The sequence below is a fragment of the Crotalus tigris genome, unplaced genomic scaffold, assembly GCF_016545835.1.
Source record: "Crotalus tigris isolate CLP2741 ecotype Arizona unplaced genomic scaffold, ASM1654583v1 scf7180000019380.578012, whole genome shotgun sequence".
NCBI classification, from domain to species: domain Eukaryota; kingdom Metazoa; phylum Chordata; class Lepidosauria; order Squamata; family Viperidae; genus Crotalus; species Crotalus tigris.
In genome coordinates, this window is record NW_024097508.1 from 492,483 (window position 1) to 512,428 (window position 19,946).

Genomic DNA, 19,946 nt, shown 5'->3' on the forward strand with positions numbered 1-19,946 from the left:
CTCTATACTAGAGTACAATTCTTTTTTCTGAAAAGGTAGAACTATTGATCTTTGCTCAAATTATCATCCTATCCACACAGAATAGAATTAGATTTCTTTACAGATGTTATAAAATGTAATATGTGATTAGGCATACATCGCTAAGATAAATATATTCGTGCATAATTTCTGAAAAGGAAACACATATTTTCATAATTATTGCATTGTGCAAATACTTTAACTATTTTAACTATTGCAAATGAAGCAACTTTGTTCTGTTGTTATTTATTTTTATAATATACATTATTTCCCCATTTTTCTAAGAAATAATATGATGGATTTTATCCTTATTTTTTTTTTGTGTGTTTCTGATCTTATTCTGCTGGCACAGGTGGGAATAGCTGAAGCTTCTACCAAAACAACCTGAATCCAGAAAATACAATTCTAAACCATCATAACAGGCTAATTTATTCTTCAATCGAAGTAAAGCTTTGGTAAACAATGTAGAATAAATATTCATTAATGATGGGGATTACTGCCAATATATTGATTTATTACATGTCATTCAGTGTTAAAATCAGAGTCCAATACGATTTAAGAGGACCAGGCTGAATATGTTTACATTTCTTATGAAATGTAACTCTTTCTGCAAGGTAACCCTTTTTGTGAAAAGCAGCCAATTGGAGCTGCCATGTTTTTATTTATTTTATTGGTCACTCAGTAGCTCTTTTGATCACTAGGGCCGATACAAAACCTTCAAGTGAATTCTGGGATTGCTTACGACCATCCAAAACTCATTAGTTACCTTACCTATATCCAGGGTCTCAGGTGGGATGAGGGATTGCTACAGTAAGCCCAGGGCCCAAGTGGAGAAACTCCAAGCCCTAAGCCTGCGGGGTCCTTCACAGCTGAGCAGCCTCACCCAGGACTCTTCATCTGAGCTTCAGAGAATTTTGGCTTGTTTTATTTCCTTTTTTTTTTTTTTTTTTTTTTGGCCCCTGAGAATTTAAACATTCAGCTACCCTGCCAGTTTTTCATTTATTTTCCAATATGGGTCCAATTCATTCAGCTGGATTTCCTTTTTGTTCCTGACTGCTTCAAATCCCTCATAGGGCATACAAAATTATGTGCTGTACCTCATGTCTTGTCCATGTACTCACTTCCCACATCCTGATTTTGTAATAAGAGAAACCAATATTTACAAGGCAAGCCCAATAATACTTAGGTTAGAATACTTCTATTGTGGTTTAGGCAGACTAAAGAAAAATATTCTTTCAACAGTATGACTGTTTTAAATAGCATTGTATAACATAGCAGAGGGTAGAGTAAGAGTGTTAAATATTAATGCTAATTTAAAGAAATCCCTTCTAATATAATGTGAACAAATGCTCTACTCAGAACAATCTGTCATACTTTTTTACCACCAGATTTTCAAGCTTTCACATACTCCTATGATCTAAAATCATGCCTTTTTATTTAAAAAGTGAATGATTGATATTCATCAGTTCATGGGGGCTACAAATTATATTCCACAGTATTGGTGCTATGACGATTTTAAGTTTCTAGACCTTCTTGGTTTACCTCATCTCCCCCTCCCCCAACTGATTTACGCCCATACTGAAATTGCCAATGAGAGCATTCAAAAGTTTAGGATTTAATCATAGGCTACCCTTTTTGCTACACGCAACAAAAGTGCTCATCTGAAGCTTACCCACAAACTTCTGTGGGGTGGAGCTTTTACGCTTTCCCATGTTGCTTGTCAGCTTCTCTATAACAGCAGGTCTTTCAAAAGGCACCAGAGTAACATTGTTGTCCATCCCAGCTTCTTGCTCCTTACAATCTTCCATAGTAGAGACTACATAAAACCAAAAAGCCAAATCAGAAAGATCTAACTACACTTCCAAGAAATGTTTAATTGATAAACAGAATGATCAACATGGTAAACTTTGCAAACTATAATTTATTAACATGTGCCGTTAAAAGCACGAGGGAGAATTAAGAATCATTCAGTAATGATCTCCTCCTTTGGTTGGGGACCCTCTGGGCCTGAACTCACATCTGAAGGAAAAAATGTCAGAGCGGGGAAAACAATGGCACCAATTCTCCTAGCAAAAAAGGCAGGGAATAGGAAGATTTAGGAATGTTACTACCAGATGGTGATCACAGATACAAGGGTATGTTACTCTAAGTAATTGCATAAGCCAAGAATCTGCAAGACCTTTAGGTAAAAACATACATTATTCTCCAACATATTAACTCTCACAAATCAATAAAAAGTTAAGTAGCCTGATATGAAACACATTATAATGGCAACATTTCAAAATACTACTAACTTTATTACCAAAGAGCCTTCTATGTTAGGGAATATGCTGATTTCTATATTTTATTTCTAAACTGACTCTGCTTTTCTAATAATCCAAAGTGATGCCAAAACATACACAATATTGTTCTCCCCAACCAAAAACAAAACAAAACTGTGAGTCCTAAGCAACCCTATTCTTGAAGATTAATAAATGAAGGCTTACATGATGCAATCTAAGTCAAGGCATGAAGGGAAGGGAGACTACTGAAAGAGAAAAAAGAAAGACTGCAAGTATTTCATCTTTTCTTCCCAGGGTTAAAAAACAGAAAATATTTGTATCCCCGTTCTCAGGACAGATCCAGAAGGAGTGGATGTGGGGACTCGACACCGGCAGATTCTGCTCGTCACACCATTCCTATACTTTCTGTGGAATGCCTGTGTGCAACATTTGTTCTCTACAAACACTATTTTTACAAATACTTTGCTCTTTCAGGTAACACCTAAGAGGTTTGGAAACTAATTAAACTGATGCTTAAAACTTACCAGGGCAACAGCAGCAGGACAGACTGTCCACTACACTGAGGAAAGCAAGTGAGTTGTGGCCGTCCTCTAGGACCATAATGAGATGCTCAAGAGGAATGCTTGTGGGATCTGCCCCACAGCCTATCCTGAAATGTGTGGGGAAAGTCAATTCTCAGAGTGGAATCGATTAAATCAAGGTGATATATAGGTTTTATTATGTCATTAAAATGTTTATTATCTCATTAAAACAATCACATAATTTGCAATGAGAAATGCTTTTTCTTTTTGGTGTCTTGCATTCCCACCCTGCCCCATCTTCTTCATTTATGGGAGAAGTTTTCTTCCCTGTTTTATTGCATTATTGTCTTATCCCCCGTTTTGATTTCCAAAGGAAAACAGGCACAGGAAATAACCTCAGCTCCATTATCTATACTAATTTGAGATCTTTTTATCTATGAGTATCTATGCTTACATCATCTATTGCTTATGCATTGTCACTGTCACACTTATGAATATATAAATATGAGTGCCTCCCTTTGATGGGTGGAGTCTCTCCCAATATTCTTTGGAGGAAGTCCCACCAGCACGTGATGATTAATAAACACTGAAGTAAGCCTTGATTATTTGCTTTGGGTCCTGCATTTGATTCCACAACTGTTTCCTGAATAGTGTAGGTTAATCTGGATCTGATCACTGGACTATGGACTGATGTGTTATGTTATATCAGTGGTGGCGAACCTATGGCATGGGTGCCAGAGGCGGCACTCAGAGCCCTCTGTGGGCATGCACGCCATCGCCCCAGTCCTAGGTCTTCAGCTGGGTTTTATAAAACCTTTTCACTTTAGGCTTCCATTGCCATGTGTAAAAAAAAAAAAAGGTTCAATCAGTCAATTTTAACTTCTCGCGGGGAAAAAAAAGATCTTGCAAAGTTGGAATTGATTGATTGAACTTTTTAGTCCCACCCAGTCTGCCATTACCACTGCAGCCAATGGGCCACACCCATCCGGCACTCGACAATGCATAAGTGGGTTTTGGGTTGTAGTTTGGGCACTCAGTTTCTAAAAGGTTCGCCATCACTGTGTTATGTCATCTCACTCAGAAACATTGTAACTTGTTTAAATGTGTCTTCTATGTTGCTTTTATAAGTTGAAATGTAGTCTGTGATTCAATAGCTTGGAAAAGACTCTGGAGGAAATTAGCTGCCCCTCTGATTGAGCAGTGTCTCCTTAAACTATATCACTACATATCACTACCATCCAAGTCAACTTAATGGAACCTATCACTTCTTGTGTTAAATTAGGATGTATATTTGCCCCAATGTTCACTTTTATATTAATGACATCATTGAGGTTTTGGCCAAATCAGAACACTATCCTCCATCTCTTGTCCATTGCCTTATTTCTATTATTCAAAATGGGAAATAGAAACTTCATGAATGAAGGCAAACAGAAACTTCCTCCTTCATCCCCAGCAAGGCATACTCAACATTTTATCACTGTCTCTTAAAATACAACCAAGTACAGCTCCATTCCACACCTAGCATCATTTCTATAAACTTATCTCTAAATCTTCACTCTCCTTATTAACTGGCAAAAGGTCAGTAAAAACAAAAACAACTTGTATATAAACTCCCTGTTCATTTAATAAATGCCCTCATCCCTCTCTTAACAATCAAAATCTAATTCCACTTAATAATTAAGCAATACTGTACAAAAAAATAAAAATAATTAAACATTATTTATTTATGAGACTTATATACCGCTTTAAGTGCAAGCACTCTCTAAGCGGTGTACACCAGTAAGCAATGTATATATATATTTACATTGCCCCCAACAATCTGGGTCCTCATTTTACCTACCTCGGAAGGATGGAAGGCTGAGTCAACCTTGAGCTGGTGAGATTTGAACCGCTGACCTGCTGAACACAGTCAGCTAAAGTGGCCTGTAGTACTGCACTCTAACTGCTGCGCCACCTCGGCTCTATATCTGAAAAAACTCATTGAATTCTCCATAGGAAAGCCATACTTGCCCATGTTCAGATACAGAGGCTGAACTTGCATCATATGGACTATTCTCATAAATTTCTAAGAAGGTAGTAAAATTTCTATTAATAGCCAAATGTTATTCCATGTAATTTTCTATAATTTTCTTTTTTTTATTTACCATATTTGCTGTACGTTATTTTATTATTGATTTGGGGCAATAAATAAATAAACAATCATAAGCCCAAAACATTAAAAGCAATGTTATTTAAAGATAATCAAGGGGGAAGTTATATAAATTTCTATTCCAGAAGATAGGAACCATAACAAAGAAGCCTCTCCTTGGCTCCAACTAGTGAAGCTGTTTGATTGATGGGACTTAAAAAGTACCCATGCTGATAATCATACAGTGTGGGCAGAAACTATTTTTTTCTAACTTATCAATATCATTCTGATTTTTTTTTCTTCCAGAGTATTAATTGTCCTAGCCAAAATTTGGGTCATGTGCAGACTTGATTCTTTCACTCGGTCATCCAAGTGATTAATAAAAATGCTGCAGTACTTCCTTGAAATAACACTTCAGTTTGATAACCACTCTTAGAGTACATGTTTCAGGCCAGGGGAGGGTTAATCCAGCCCATATTATAGATCACAGAGTCATGGAAGTTTTTATGAAATGTTTTGCTGAAATCAAAATGCATTATTACTACAACAATTAGACAATTAATTAAGAAATTTATTTTATCAAAAATGAAATAATAATAGTTAAGCAAGACTTCTTTTTGACAAATAAAGACTGCATGATATTTATGGGGCTTACAGATGAACTGATAGATTATTTGATTACTTATTTATTGAGTAATTGATTTATAATTTAGAATCTTCCTGGTAACACTGTAAGAGTAAATGATAAGTAATTTGATGGAACTCTCCCCCCCCAATATATATTTTTTTATATAAGGGCAACCTCTCTTCCAGTCATTTGGGGTTTTATCTGTTCACTGGGATTTCTCAAAAAAAAAAAAAAGCCTCCAAAAATTAAGGGTTTGGCTAGATCAATACTATAGGATATAATTCAACACTATATAGGATATAATTTATTTGGTCTTGAAGACATAAAACACTTTCAAGGTAATTATGAAATTGTCTCATCATATTTTTATAAATATCAACTTACAATCCTGCCTATTCCATTATTATTAAGTGTAAAACATTATAAAAAGAGTGGAGTAAATATCCAAGTTTTACTTAAAAGATAAACAAATAATTAAAATGGATGAATAATATTCTAGTTTATTTTAGTGTTTTTATTTTTAAAAGAAAAGCAACTAAGGAAGGCTTCAAATGGAAAGATTTAAATGTTAGATGCAATTTTAACTTTGCCTTTTCTGTTTGCCTGACTTAGCCACTGTTCAATCCAAAAAGAAAAAAAAATGTTAATGATATAATGTTCCAAATGGGAAAGAAAGAAAGAAAAAGGAAACAGTATGCTTTCTGTATGACTTGATTGAGCCAGGCTTAATTATATTTATGTAAGAAAAGTGGAATATGCCATTCTATTCTAACAAAGGCAGAAAGCAGTTAGGATTGCCCAATTCTGAGTAGAAAAATAGTGATAAAGAAAAATTGATTAACTTATCTCTCCCTACTGTTATCTCTGTTCTGACTGAACAAACAACAACACAGTTGCTTTTTAAATTTTGTACAAATCTATTCATGAATAATAACTATTTTATACTTAAACTGACAATTATTGTACTTCTTGGATCAACTCAACAGTTTGACAGCCTTTCAATTTAAATCAATTCTTGGGGGGGGGGGGGGCTTCAAAACAGTTTTTGACTCGTGGTGATTGCCTGAACTAGTCCCTTGGCAAGAAGTCCCTTTGCTCTTGTCTGCTCCCTAGGGATGAAAGTGAACGACTGGCCCGAGGTCACCCAGCTGGCTTCTCCCTACTGGGAGAACTCAGTCTCCCAGTTACTAGCTTGATGCCTTTACCACTTTACCAAACTGGCTTTCCTAAATCAGTTTAGTCATATTGGATTTAAGGAGTTAGAATTGCTAATTGTAAGCTTTGGGATGGACTAGTTTGGAAACTGAATGTGCTAGCATCACAAACCCTTGTGCTAAGCAGATAGCAGCAGAAGTATATATTTGTACATAAAGGAATACATTACAGTATGGGAAATCACTTTAATTTACACTTAATTTTATGCACTCTAAGAAAAAAATATATATTTAATTCTATATGGAATTGACTAAGTAAGAAATTAATCCTAAATCCCCATTTTTTCTTTCCCACCATGGTTCATAGATATATAGACAATAGAGAAATCCTAGCAAGTCTTTGGTCAGTCTTCAATTCCCTCAAATTATACTGTTGTTTTTTGTTTTTGTTTTACCTTGCTACTCTTCTTATGTCTTCCCATTACTCTTTCCACAAAAGACAGGAATAGAGGATGTTACAAGAAACAGAGGGTCTAGAGCTAAAAAATATTATTTTATTAGAATTTCACCTTGAGGAGTGCTTTTTCTTTTTCTGCATTTTAATGATATTTGATCCAGTTAATATGGTCAATTTTGTTGCCCTCCTTTACCCCACACCCCATCATCTGATATTTTGAAACAGGTATTTCAACAAACAACTTATTGTGTATTGTATATGTTTTCAATGTTTGAACTACAAGAATTCCAAACATTTTGGGCATTCTTTTTTAAAGAATGCCAACTGGACATGACAAGAAGAGTGCAGCTAATCCAATTAATATGGCTGTGGATCAGTCTGTATTCCATTGATTTCACTTGAGAATGCCCAATCACAAATCTGTGTTTTAGCTTGATCTAATCTGACAACCCAGTCTAGTTTATTTCAAAAACCTTAACAATTTAATAAGAATAGAAAACATGCTGATTTCATTTTTATGATTAGAATTATTCTGCTCTTAAAAATCCATCAGAAATACTTCCACATGAGTATAGGATTTGAAGAAAAGCAATGTTCTAACTACATAAAATTAAAGATTAAGCTACAGTCCCATCAATTTAAATCTAATCACTTTTACTGCTGTACCTTACCAGGTAACTCAGCTTTACAACCAATTTCAGGCTAGAAAAGTCTAGATTGCACAATGCACGATTCCTTACTGGACTTGCCTTAAAAGAAAGAGAAGGGTTTTAAAAGCAGAAATAACAGTAAGAAAAGAGGGATGTCTCTAAAATACAATCTGACTTCCATAGGAATAACTCCCCTTCCTAAGCTTCAATCATACATTTTCTATCCACATTTGCAAAGAGAAGGTGCTGCATTCTTACTATTTCCTTTTTAATGTAGTTTCTGAAATACTAAAACAGATAGAAGACAGATGGGAAAATATGGCAGAAGACACCAGTTAATGTAATTGGTCCCTCCAATGTATACAGGCAGTGTTGACTTTATACTAAAAGCCTCATTTTGAGCACTGTAAGCATAAGTGTACGCTCCTTCTTCTGGTTTAATCAGCTTCAACTATTAAACTTCCAAACCATTATCATACCCATGGTTGCTACCTCTTGTTTTCTCTGAGGAAGCATGAAAATGAATTACACAGATGAGCTGCCCTTGAGATGCTGCTGCCCATGCCAGCTCACTTTCTGCAGATATTTTCATATGATGGGGCATTCCATTATATGAAATGGATTATTGCAATGTGCTCTGCGTGGGACTGCCCTTGGTTTTCAAATACCTGGAAACAGCTGCTGCTCTCAAATGTGGCAGCATGGTCAGTAAGGAAGAATAATGGTAAGCCTAATGATGGGCTGACTGGTAAAACAAGCAAGGAGACTGGGAAGCCTGTAATTGTGGAATCTGTCTGGCAAGAACAAAAAGTGCTTATTCATAGGGAATATGCACGTGTAAAGCTTGTAACAATTCTGGGTGGTTAGGAAACTGATAAAAGTAACAAAGAGTTAGGCATCTTGCATAGCTCAGCTAGAAGCTAGGAATAGAGATGGCCTGGAGCAAATAGAATGTGTATTAGATAACTCTGGAAGCATTCATTAGCCAAGGCTTGGGAATAGGGAGGGCTAGAGACCAATAGAATAATTGTTAGATCTTTACTAAAATGTTTAATTAGATGATGTTTCTTATATATCCTGCCTTCTGCTTTACTGAAAATGTATAAACCTTTCTTAATTCTATGGTTCGGGGTTCCTTGGTATTTTGGCCAGGACCCCTTTCCTTGAAGTGCTTCAATAAAAAGAAACAAAACCTGCACCTTGTGTCTGGTGTTCTTCATTGGCTTTGGCAATGTATGGCTGTGAAAGTTGGACCATAAGAAAGGCTGAGCGTAAAAGAATTGAGGCCTTTGAACTATGGTGCTGGAGAAGACTCCTGCAAGTCCCCTGGACTGCAAGGTGATCAAACCAGTCAGTCCTAGAGATCAACCTTGACTGCTCTTTAGAAGGCCAGATCCTGAAGTTAAAACTCAAGTATTTTGGCCACCTAATGAAAAGGAAGGACTCACTGGAGAAGAGCCTAACGCTGGGAAAGATTGAGGGCAATAGAAGAAGGGAATGACAGAGAATGAAGTGACTGGATGGAATCACTGAAGCAGTAGGTGTGAATTTAAATGGACTCCAGAAGATGGTAGAGGACAGGAAGGCCTGGAGGAATGTTGTCCATGGGGTCGCAATGGGTCGGACACGACTTCGCAACTAACAACAACGTCATACAACCTACAATTTTTACGCCATGTAGCCTGATTATTTGAGTGATTGCCTAGCTTCAATAATTTTTCTTCTCCCATAAAATTTGACAGAGAGAATGCATTTTATCTCCTTTCTATTAAACAGTGTCATTAGTAGAACCCCTGAATACCAGGCCCCAAGGATTCATTTTGCTCCCAACCTGATGGTGAGCCCTGTAACATTTTGTTCTGTTTCTATGGTTTTTCTTTTTTCTGAAGGCATATCTCTTTGAGCTCTCATTTTTTTAAATTAAGTGTTTATGAATGTCCTCCAGTAGGTGTGACTGAAATATGCTGATTTAAGATAAACCTACAATATGTGTCTGTAGTTGATGGTGATGGTGGTGGTATCCTCTTTAATAGTAAAGCATTCTAATAAAACCTCCAGTTCACAGAAATGACACAATTAATAATTAATTTATATCTATTTTATAAATAGGCTACCAAGAAAGAAGAATGTCAATTATTTCTTTGCTACTATTTGCTGAGACACACATAATAAATTTTCATTTACTATGGAAATCCAACTGCCAGTAAATGGAAGTACAAACAAGAGTTCAGGTTTATTTTCAAAAGGACTGAAAATGGGTGTTAAGATATTGAATTATAAGTATTTTTCCTTGTAATCATGAACTTTAAGTCAAAACTATTGAGATATCAACAACTGTTTGATGTTTATATACATTTTTGTCTTCAAAATACCAGCTTGAAAACAGGTGCACTATATTCAGCAGAGTTTATGCTTAATGAAGAAAGTATCCATGGGATCTCCTTTTTAGATTTGTAATTTAGCATCTACTCTTTGTAGCTAACTTCCCACAATTCATAGTGCTATTTGTTGTTCTCTGAGAATAATAAATTTAAACAGTAAGACACAGAGAAAATAACATTATCACCCTAGTATGTAAGTATTTAAATAGTTTTTTCATAATATGGGATCTACAGGTTCTCTGCTTCTAGGCTTTTTATCTGTTACAAAGACATGCCACAACTATGTTTGGCCAGAAAGAATGTTGAAATATTTGTCACACTTCTTCACTCACTTCCCTTACTCTTATCTCAATATTTAAATGATTTCAGTTAATAATTTCTTGGAATGGAGAGTACTGAATACTGCTCCAATACCATAGTCCAGATCAAAATTGGGTCAGCCAGAAGAGTAACCCAGGCAAGTATAACTGTAACAGAAGTTTGAGTGATGGGACACTGTTACTGAGAATTATATTGTTTTGTATTGTTTAAATATTTACTCAAATAAGCCTTGTTCTTTTCATGCACCAAGCCTTCCCTCCATCATTTAAAAATAACACAGAGAAACCTTAAATAACATTAAATAAACAAATGAAGAAACTTGTTACTTGTAATTGACACAATAAATAGTCTATAAAAAACTGGAAAACACATTCAGACACAAACATTTTTGGGGAAGTTCTCTGAATAACTAAAAGCCACCATGAAAAGGGTTTAACTTGAAATCTTGGCAAAAGAGAAGCCATGACTGAGTATATTGTCAGGCATTATACATCTAATGCATCTAGGTTTGCCAAAACCATCATCAAAATGGAACTATTTCTCATATATTGAAAACAAAAGAGAAGAACTTTCAAAAATATGACTTCCAAATATATTTAATTTCTTGTTTTATAAATTAACTGTACATGCAGGCACATATTTTAGAAGCCTAGAAACCATACTGCCAGGACTCTGAAACCCAGAAAAAATGATATAGGAAGCAGAAAGAGTTGACTGCTAGGCAAAAAATATCTCTCCTGCTCATTCATCAAAATCAAAGTAGCATTAGAAGCCCAGCTGACCTGACTCAGTCACTCATTGTACATCGGTCATTGACCAGCCCCGACCTGATTCACTCATATTCCTGACTACATGATCCTGGTCACAGATGGTGCCTATTCTTTTAGATGATCATGCCAAAAAAAATTGTTAAGTGTGTGTGTGTGTGTGTGTGTGTGAGAGAGAGAGAGAGAGAGAGAGATATTTTCTAATAATGCAACAGACTAGTCACCTGCTTCCAAGTCTACTGCATGACTGAAGAACATCAAAAGGCAGAGAGAGTGGATTGATATTCTAAAACATTTACTGCAATGGCTCAGGTAAAAAATGAGGCCATAATCTGGCAAAGCAATGGTAGTTCTCCTTCCCTCTTGCATGCAGATTTCCTCTTCCTTTCTTGCTTTTTGTTAACTGTACAGTTTTGTCAGGATGTCCAAATTGGCAAAGTGGTGCCTTCCTCTTTTTCTTTATAATTTACAAAGACATTAATAAAGTTTGCCAAACTATATGTAAAAAAAAAAGCTCTGTAATGATTCAACATTATGTTCAAATAAAGGCCATGAATGATCCCTACTAGTTTTCTCCCATACAGTGAAGGCTCTTTCATCTTTTTAAAGCTTGTATGAATCAAGGGAAGAAGGTCTCTCCCTGGAAAAACCTACAGCTCCAAAGAAAGGAAATACCTGTTTCAATAATGTGACAAGCAACAAGTGACACTTGAGACTTGAAAGTGGCATTGGTGAACTGATTGCTTCCTTTTATACAAACCATAGATCACTCTGGGCATTACAGTAGTGTCCTGGATATATAGATGAAAAAAATCTGCAGGGTAAGATACCCATTCTTCAGGTTGACTGGGTAGAATGTGCAGTTAATAGCTGCATTTGGTCTCCATTTGCAGCCCCTAAAACTGCACTTCCAAAGAAAATGGCTGCTTTTTTTCTATGGATTTTCTGTTTCGATATTGTTGTTTTTCAGAATTAAGGATAAGAACGGCAGCAATATGCCCTCTAAAAACCTCCTTTGCATCCTAACCCTTGTAACTCTGAAAGAAAAAGCCCCCAAATTTTACTTCCAGTGATGTCTCTATGTCAGGGGTGTAAAATGGGCGGCCTGCGGGCCAAATGTGTCATGCGCAGGTCATGCCCATCTCGGCTCCGCAAAGGCAAAAAATGTCGCAATATATCATGATACATCACGTGATGCGATCAAGTTTGACACCCATGCTCTATGTCATTCAGCCTTCTGGAAAGGCTATCCCTCTTTTAATGGATTACATACAGATAGAGAATGTCTACAGAAGGCTTACTAGATTACATTATACTAGGCAGTGAAAATACACATTTAATGATATTTGTGTTTCTTTTAATTTGCTTTTAAAACTTGACCTACATCTCAGGTAAGGTCATCTTTATCCAGATGCTTCACTGCAGAATATTTTTCAATTTTTTGCAACAACTGCCAACATCATCAATCTGATAATTCACTTTATAATGCTCCATCTGAAAAGCACAGTGTCTCCACCATAAAGCAATATGTTACCAAGAACATGAAAAAACTGTATTTGTGTAAATTAAAGGGAAAAAACATAGCATTGCAACAAATATCTGTTGTCAAGTTTAACAATTGATGATACATAAATTACTATATTATGTTCACAAGATGACCCATTAATTAAAACAAAATCATATGCTAATATTCATTAATGCCATTTTACAGTCATTCAATTTAAGGAATTAACAAAGTAATTCTTCTAACCAGTAGAAACTTTCCCATCTTGGAGATCAATCACCTGTGGCCAAATTCTTTGTATTCTCTTTTTGTTGTTGTTAGTGGAACAGGTGTAGGGGTAGAGAGAAAGTACGGGAGACATCAGCCTGCTCCAGGTTAACAACAGAACAGGTGGCCAGTTTGTTTGCGTGTGGCTCAAAATTAAAAACCACCATTTGCTTTCTCCACCAAACAATTCTGAGGATGTTAGGATATTTCTTCTGTAAAAGTTGAGGGTTTATACAATTATATAAATTTAATAAATAAATAAATTGTTGCCATAACTGGAACTACAACTTTATATTGCAACATTTTTAGAAGTGGGTTTTAATTAAAATTCAGATCATGTTAAGTAACATGAGCCTACCTCTGTACATATTTGTTGCTTTCTTGTATATTGCAAATAAGATCAAAAGAAACATTTGCAACATTTCTGCTCACCATGACTTATCACTTGCCCCGTGGACTCTATGGTGACATTTTGAAGGTAGTTATGACAGCGTTCCTTGTGTTCCTCCAAAGAACTGCGCTGTTTGTAGCTTCGTCCACAGTAGTTACATTTATGAGGTTTACCTACTGTGGGGAAAAAAAGTACTTTATTATGTTAAATCAGTGTTGCTGACACCATTACCAGTGGTCACTTGATATTATAACTAAAAACAAATATACAAACCTATTCACTTTTGTAATGTATGTAATGTAATTTATCCATTTACCTTTTCTCTATTTCACTGCAATACCTCTATGAAACAGATTCATAAAGATCCTGAAATACTGTCTTCAAATTATTTCTAAAATGGATTGCATTCATGCAGGTAGACCCAGTGCTGTCAAATCATGCAGTTTAAACTTTTTTTTTGTATCAAAATAGAGAAGAGTTTGAGATTTCAACATATGGTAGGCCAGGGGTCCCGAACCTCTGGGTCATGGCCCACTACCGGGCCATGGCCTATTGGCAACTGGCCACATGAGTGGGCGCCAGTGCTTGCAGCCCCACTCACACACCTGCTGCCACTCAGAAATGTTGGGGAATGCTGCTGTAGGCCAGAAAGATCTCCTGGGTGGGTAATATTTTCTAAATGTAAATGAATGGTCCAATCAAAAAACACATTTCTAATGCCTTTGCCAAACAAAGTAGAAACAGAATGTCATTAAATGCAAGGCAATGGTGTTATCCTAGTATTCTTATGGCTTCAGATATAAACTGTTGATGTGCTTGCTGGTAGATGGACAGAAGCTTTATAATTAAATGTATAGCAAAGCAGTATTATTTGGCTAGTGTGATCTATCTAGGATAGTCGGTTGGGCTGACTATCAGCTTACCCTAAGTACCTACTATCTAGGGATATTCAGCTCTTTGTATTCTAAGTACAAACAACAAAGAGAAAGGCATGACTTTTAAAACAGATTGGAACATAGCTAATGCTTTGGAGGATAAAATCCACCATTGCCCACCCTTTCAAAACTCCACCCAGAATTATCCTAGTCCAAGCCAGCCAACAGCTTCCTGATGTTCAGCTGGCCAAGCACATTCCTGCAATCCCTGTCAAAGAAAGAGTACTCTGCCACACTTGAGTAGGTGAGGAATTTAAAAATCCTCTTCTTTGAAACCATTTTTGCATTTTCCTCATCTGGAAAATCAGCAATTTCTCTACCTAAGCCACCCAAGGTTGCATATTAGGGCAAGACAACCTAAAATAATGTTTGCATGCTTTTTGCTAATTTTCAGGGGAGAAGAAATATATTATATTTGAAGCAGAAAAGTGCATAGCCATTAGGTCCATAAAGCTAATTTTTTTAAAAACAAGATGCGAATCTGGAATTCAACAGGTAAATTCTAAAAAATAAAAAATTTCAGAAAGTCCATGCAAATTCATGAGTGGTACTAAAGAGATAAGTGACAAAAGAAGTACCATAGATGGAACTTCATGCATCTTTTGATATGACTTTTTCACTTTGGAAATCAGAATGTAACAGAATCATAAAAGGGCCATTTACGCTATTGAGTGCCACCTTTTGCTGAGTGCAGGAATCCAAATCAAAGTTTTTGAAACCCTTGGTTGCTTACTCTACATTTAACAAAGACTGGACCCAATCTAAACAACTTATTGTTTTTTCTTCATTTATCAATGTGAAATAGAGCAATTCCTGTTTCATATTCTTTTCGAGAGTTTTCTTCAAATAGTTTAAAAAATTGAAATGCATTTATTTGTTGCTTTCTAATAGAATTGACTGTAAAATCAAAGAACTGAGGGAATTCAGACATTAAAAGTATACAAATGAAAAGAGTATGCAAGTGTGATAAAACAAGTTAAAGAATCAAAGAAAATTTAAGTTAAGAACTTTAAAAGCAAACATTCGTAAATCTTATAATTTTCTATTGTAATAAAATGGCTACTTGATAAGTTCACTGTATTCCCCAGCTAGTTACATCATGGGAGATCTATGAAATCATTCATAGGACACAGAATAATAGGGTTAGAAATCTTCTAGTCCAATCCCCTGCTCAAGCAGGAGGCAAATAGCTGTCCAGTCTGTTCTTGAAAACCTCCAGTGATGGAGTAGATATAACTTTGGGAGGTAAACCATTCCAATGATCAACTGTTCTCACTGTCAGGAAATTTCTCCTCCGTCCTAGGTTGGATCTTTCTTTAATAATGGTCCACCTGTTACTTCTTGTCCAGACCTCGGATGCTTTGAAAAATAGGTCGACCCCCTCTTCTCTGTGTTAGACCTTCAAGTATTGGAAGACTGCTATTATGTCACCCCTAATCCTTCTCTTTGTTAGATTAGACATATCTAATTCCCTCAACCATTCATTGTATGGTTTAACCTCCAAACCTCTTAACACTTCTGTTGCTCTTCTCTTCACTCTTTCTAGGATCCCAATGTCTTTCTTGTACTGGGGTAACTAGTATCCAAGAAGTACATTAGAAAGAGATCTATCTACTGGGAACTCAGAAAAAAATGCAGTAACCATCAGATATCAAAATGGATTTGTTAACAAACCTTGCCAAAGAAATTGTATTTCTCCCCCATTAGGTAATTTCTTTTAATATATGGTAGGAATTGAGGCGACATCAAATGATAAGTATAGACAGTCCTCAACTTATGCACAATTGGGGCTGGAATTTTGATCGTTAAGTTGGTAAAGTCATAAAGGGAATCATCATGTGACTAGACCTGATTTTATGACCATTTTACTGTAGATTAAGTGAATCACACAATCATTAAATAAATGGTGGTTAAGCGAATTTGCTTCCCCTTTGCTTTTTGGAAGCTAGTTGGAAAAGCTGCAAATTGCAATCACATGATCGCAAGTTGCACAACCATCATAAATGCAAACGGGTTGCCAAATATCCAAATTGCAATCATGTGACAGCAGGTGAACATCTGTGCAATGGTTGTAAATTTGAAGATGGGTTCTAAGACACCTTTTCTCAGGCTGTCATAACTTCAAACAATTGTTAAATGAAAATTCAAGACAATCTTAATAGGTTTGAAAAAATGAACAGTAAGAAACTTAACAGTCAAATTAAATATTCTTTACCTAGGAAACTAAAACCCAAATACTTGTGAAAAATATCTTGTAATAGTAGTTGATCATAAATTGAATGAGTCAGCAGTAGATGTGACTGCAAAAAAAAGGCAAATGCAATTTTAGGCTATATCAACAGAAATATAATTTTAAAACCATAGAGCATGGAAACATAAAATTCTACTTATTCTTCTTTGGCTAGAATCTATCTCAAATACTGTATTCAGTTCTCAATAACTTACTTTAAGAAGGTTTCTGACAAACTAGAAGTGATTCAAAGAAGGACAGTGAGAATGATAAAGGGATTAAGTCAAAGAAGAGAGTTGGAAAGAGCTGGGAATCTTTACCCTTTAGAAAAGACAACTGAGAGACTATGACAGAAAGTACTCTTCAAATATTGGGAAGGGTGTCACTTATAATTTCAAAATCAGTTCCTTCCACTCCAGGATAGAGACTTTTCTCTTCATTCTCCTTGTTGATGCCTGATCTTTTATTTGATATTTATTTCTTCACTGAGATCAGCTGAGATGGATCAGAGGAATGATGGAACAACATTGCATGTCAAGACAAGATAAGCCTCCCAAAACCTGGAGCTGCTGTAGAACAAGGTTTTCAAAATCCATATAGCCATACTTCTATACATCTTTATTTACTGAAGAGAAAAAAATGAATAGACCTGTTTATGTATACAGGTGATTTTGATTACATCATCATTTTCCTTGTGTTAAAGTAAGTTCTTTGCTTAACATCAAGGAATAGATGGGCAATTTGCCAAGGGCTCAAGGGCCACAATTTGAATATAAATCTTAATTTGTTTGAATCATCCCTGCCAAGATATTTGTTTGAACTTGTATTTTCCTTGAAAGTATTAAACTACCTTCATCTTTCTAGCTATATGCAATAAGACTACATTATAGGTGACAAATGAAGTTGTGAAGTAAGACCATTAATAACCTAGACGAAGAAAGCTATTGCTATCATAGAACATGGGCCCATAACTTTTAACTGCTGTATAAAAAGCAATGGAAGCACCTGGACAAGGATTGAAATAAGCCTTCAAAGGTGCTTTGTTTTTCTATTGAACTGAGAAATAGAATGGAGAATTTAAGAGTCACCTTCCTACAAGTCTTCAAGCAGAAGAATGTATTTCATGTATTGCCCGTTGCAAGATCCGACCAATTATGCAATACAGATATATAGGTAAATAGCTTACTTATATACAAACATTCAACATACAATTTAATGTAGGCATAGAGACAGGACAGGCATGCCAAACAATAAACTAACAAATAAAATAAAGCTGTATGAAGTGTTGTTATGAGTATTTGTGATACCCCTAGAATTTGTCAAAAGAAATCGATTGACATTTGAAGATCTCTTTTCTTTCTTTTTTTAATGTATGTCAGCATTTTGAAAAATAAGACTGAAATCTAGTTAATCTGTACTTTTCTCACTGCATCCATCCAATCAACTAAAAAAAATCTTGATCACTGAGACTGTATTATTTAGGAAAAAATAAATCTAATGGATTACAACATCATCAATATAAGCAGATACTTATGAAGTAAGTATTTATTCCATACTGGTAACATCTATTTTTTTAAAAAAAAAATTACAACCATATCATAGCAGATATATTTAGCAATGCCTATCAGTTAACTTTGCAGAAGATCTTCAATGTAATTAAGATGAACTTTGATGGTTTTCTTCTTCACAAGCAACTGCATACAGTACAGAATACGTACAAACTAACTTCTGTCATGCAAATTCCCACAGAGAAACTCAATTCAGTGTTCCTTCAACCAGGGGAAATGAGGAATTTGGCAAAAGGCCATTTCTGTTACGGTTCCCAGAACATTATGACATGTTCTCCTGAAGTTGGCTTATTGGATATAGCATTGATATTTTGTTCCCAACAGGTAGCACCTTTTTAGGCCTGTATAAAACAAGTTATATTTACTTCAATGGAAGCTATGTGATATGAAGGCAATGTCAAAGTGAGACAATGCAGCTTGTCTCCACAACATGCCCTTTGGGTGAGGAGAAGACTTTCTTCGACTTTCTCCCCTGCACGGGGTTTCCAGGCTGGTCAGCTATAAAGATACCTGCAAGGTTTGCTAAAGTCATCCAGCCTGGATATATTGTGAGGGCCACAAGCTGGGCAGGTTTGGTATGCATTGCAGGTAGTCTCAGATTTTGCTGAAGCTGTAAAGCTTGGAGGCAATTTGGCAAATGATGTGAGTCCCTGCAGCATTTGCCAAAGGCAGCCTGCTGATGCAGATTTGGTATATGCTATGAGGGCTGCACACTGGACAGCAGTGATCTCAGCAGCTGCTTTACCTTGAAGCACTTTGTCAACTGCTGCAGAATAAAGCTCTTCTCAAATTTTCTTCTATAATAATTGCCAAAAGGAGTTTTCTCAGCTTCCTCCTGTTCAACTTGCATTAAATGCATGGCACCTTATAAAGATTTGCACAGCCCTAATGTTTTTACAGACCGACACCTTTTGCTAAATACTTTTTAATTTTACTTTCTAATGGAACCTGATGCTCCAGCTTGAAATCATGGGGTTGCTTTTTTTTTTTTTTTTAAAAAATGTTATTCTGATGTCATTTGTGTTTTAAGTCATATGCACTTCTAGAAGCCTTATAACACATGTTGTTTAAATTAAATGCAGAGGAAAGACCAGCTATAAAAAGCCACAGAAATAAAAGTTCACATACATATTGAAATGAAATTGTCTACATTTTAAAAAACAATATATAAAGTGATCCTATAGAACAGGTAAAAAGATCTAATATAGAGTGACCTGAACATATTGTTGAGTTCCAAGTGTGCCTTTCAGCACTAACAGGACCAGAGAACGGTCAAGAACTACTAATCAAGTTTTACGTAGATTATCAGGTAGCTCTTTCTAAAAGTGGGGACATTATACTAGATAAAAGAGCTGCTTGCTGCTTAAGTCCATATCAGTCCCTTTGAAGTAACTGAAAACTTCTGTATGATACAAATAATTTATAATGAATTAGTTTTTTAAATTGTTTACTCACTAATCTAATAATTTACCATTGATGAAGCACTTGAAGGATGAGGAAAGTTTCTTCCCTCCTAACAATATAGCTACAGTATCATTAGACTTGTGGTTGAACTAAAGTTACATCACTAATCATTAGGTCTGCAAAGCATTTGAAAGAGGTGCTTCACAAACACATTAGCACGAGCTAAGTGCTTTGAAGTGTTAAAGCAGCTGTGGTCTCTGGAAAGTCTGTGAGGCTCTTTCAATGATTGCCCCCAGCCCCCCTCCCTCCCTCTCTCTCCCCCTCTCCATGCAGAAAAAGC

General features: G+C 35.8%; 1 protein-coding gene across 3 annotated transcripts in view; it reads right to left on the bottom strand.

Annotated features, from left to right (window-relative positions):
- Nucleotides 1-19,946, bottom strand: part of IKZF2 (IKAROS family zinc finger 2) — a 97,609-nt gene that overhangs the window by 15,983 nt on the left and 61,680 nt on the right. For 2 of the 3 annotated variants that reach the window (XM_039362215.1, XM_039362214.1), the window contains exons 4-5: nt 13,511-13,645; nt 1,691-1,834 (exon numbers count right to left, since the gene is read on the bottom strand). In XM_039362215.1, coding sequence (XP_039218149.1) covers nt 1,691-1,834; nt 13,511-13,645 — 279 coding nt within the window. The remainder of the gene's footprint in view (nt 1-1,690; nt 1,835-13,510; nt 13,646-19,946) is intronic. The other variant, XM_039362216.1, reaches the window with a different exon arrangement.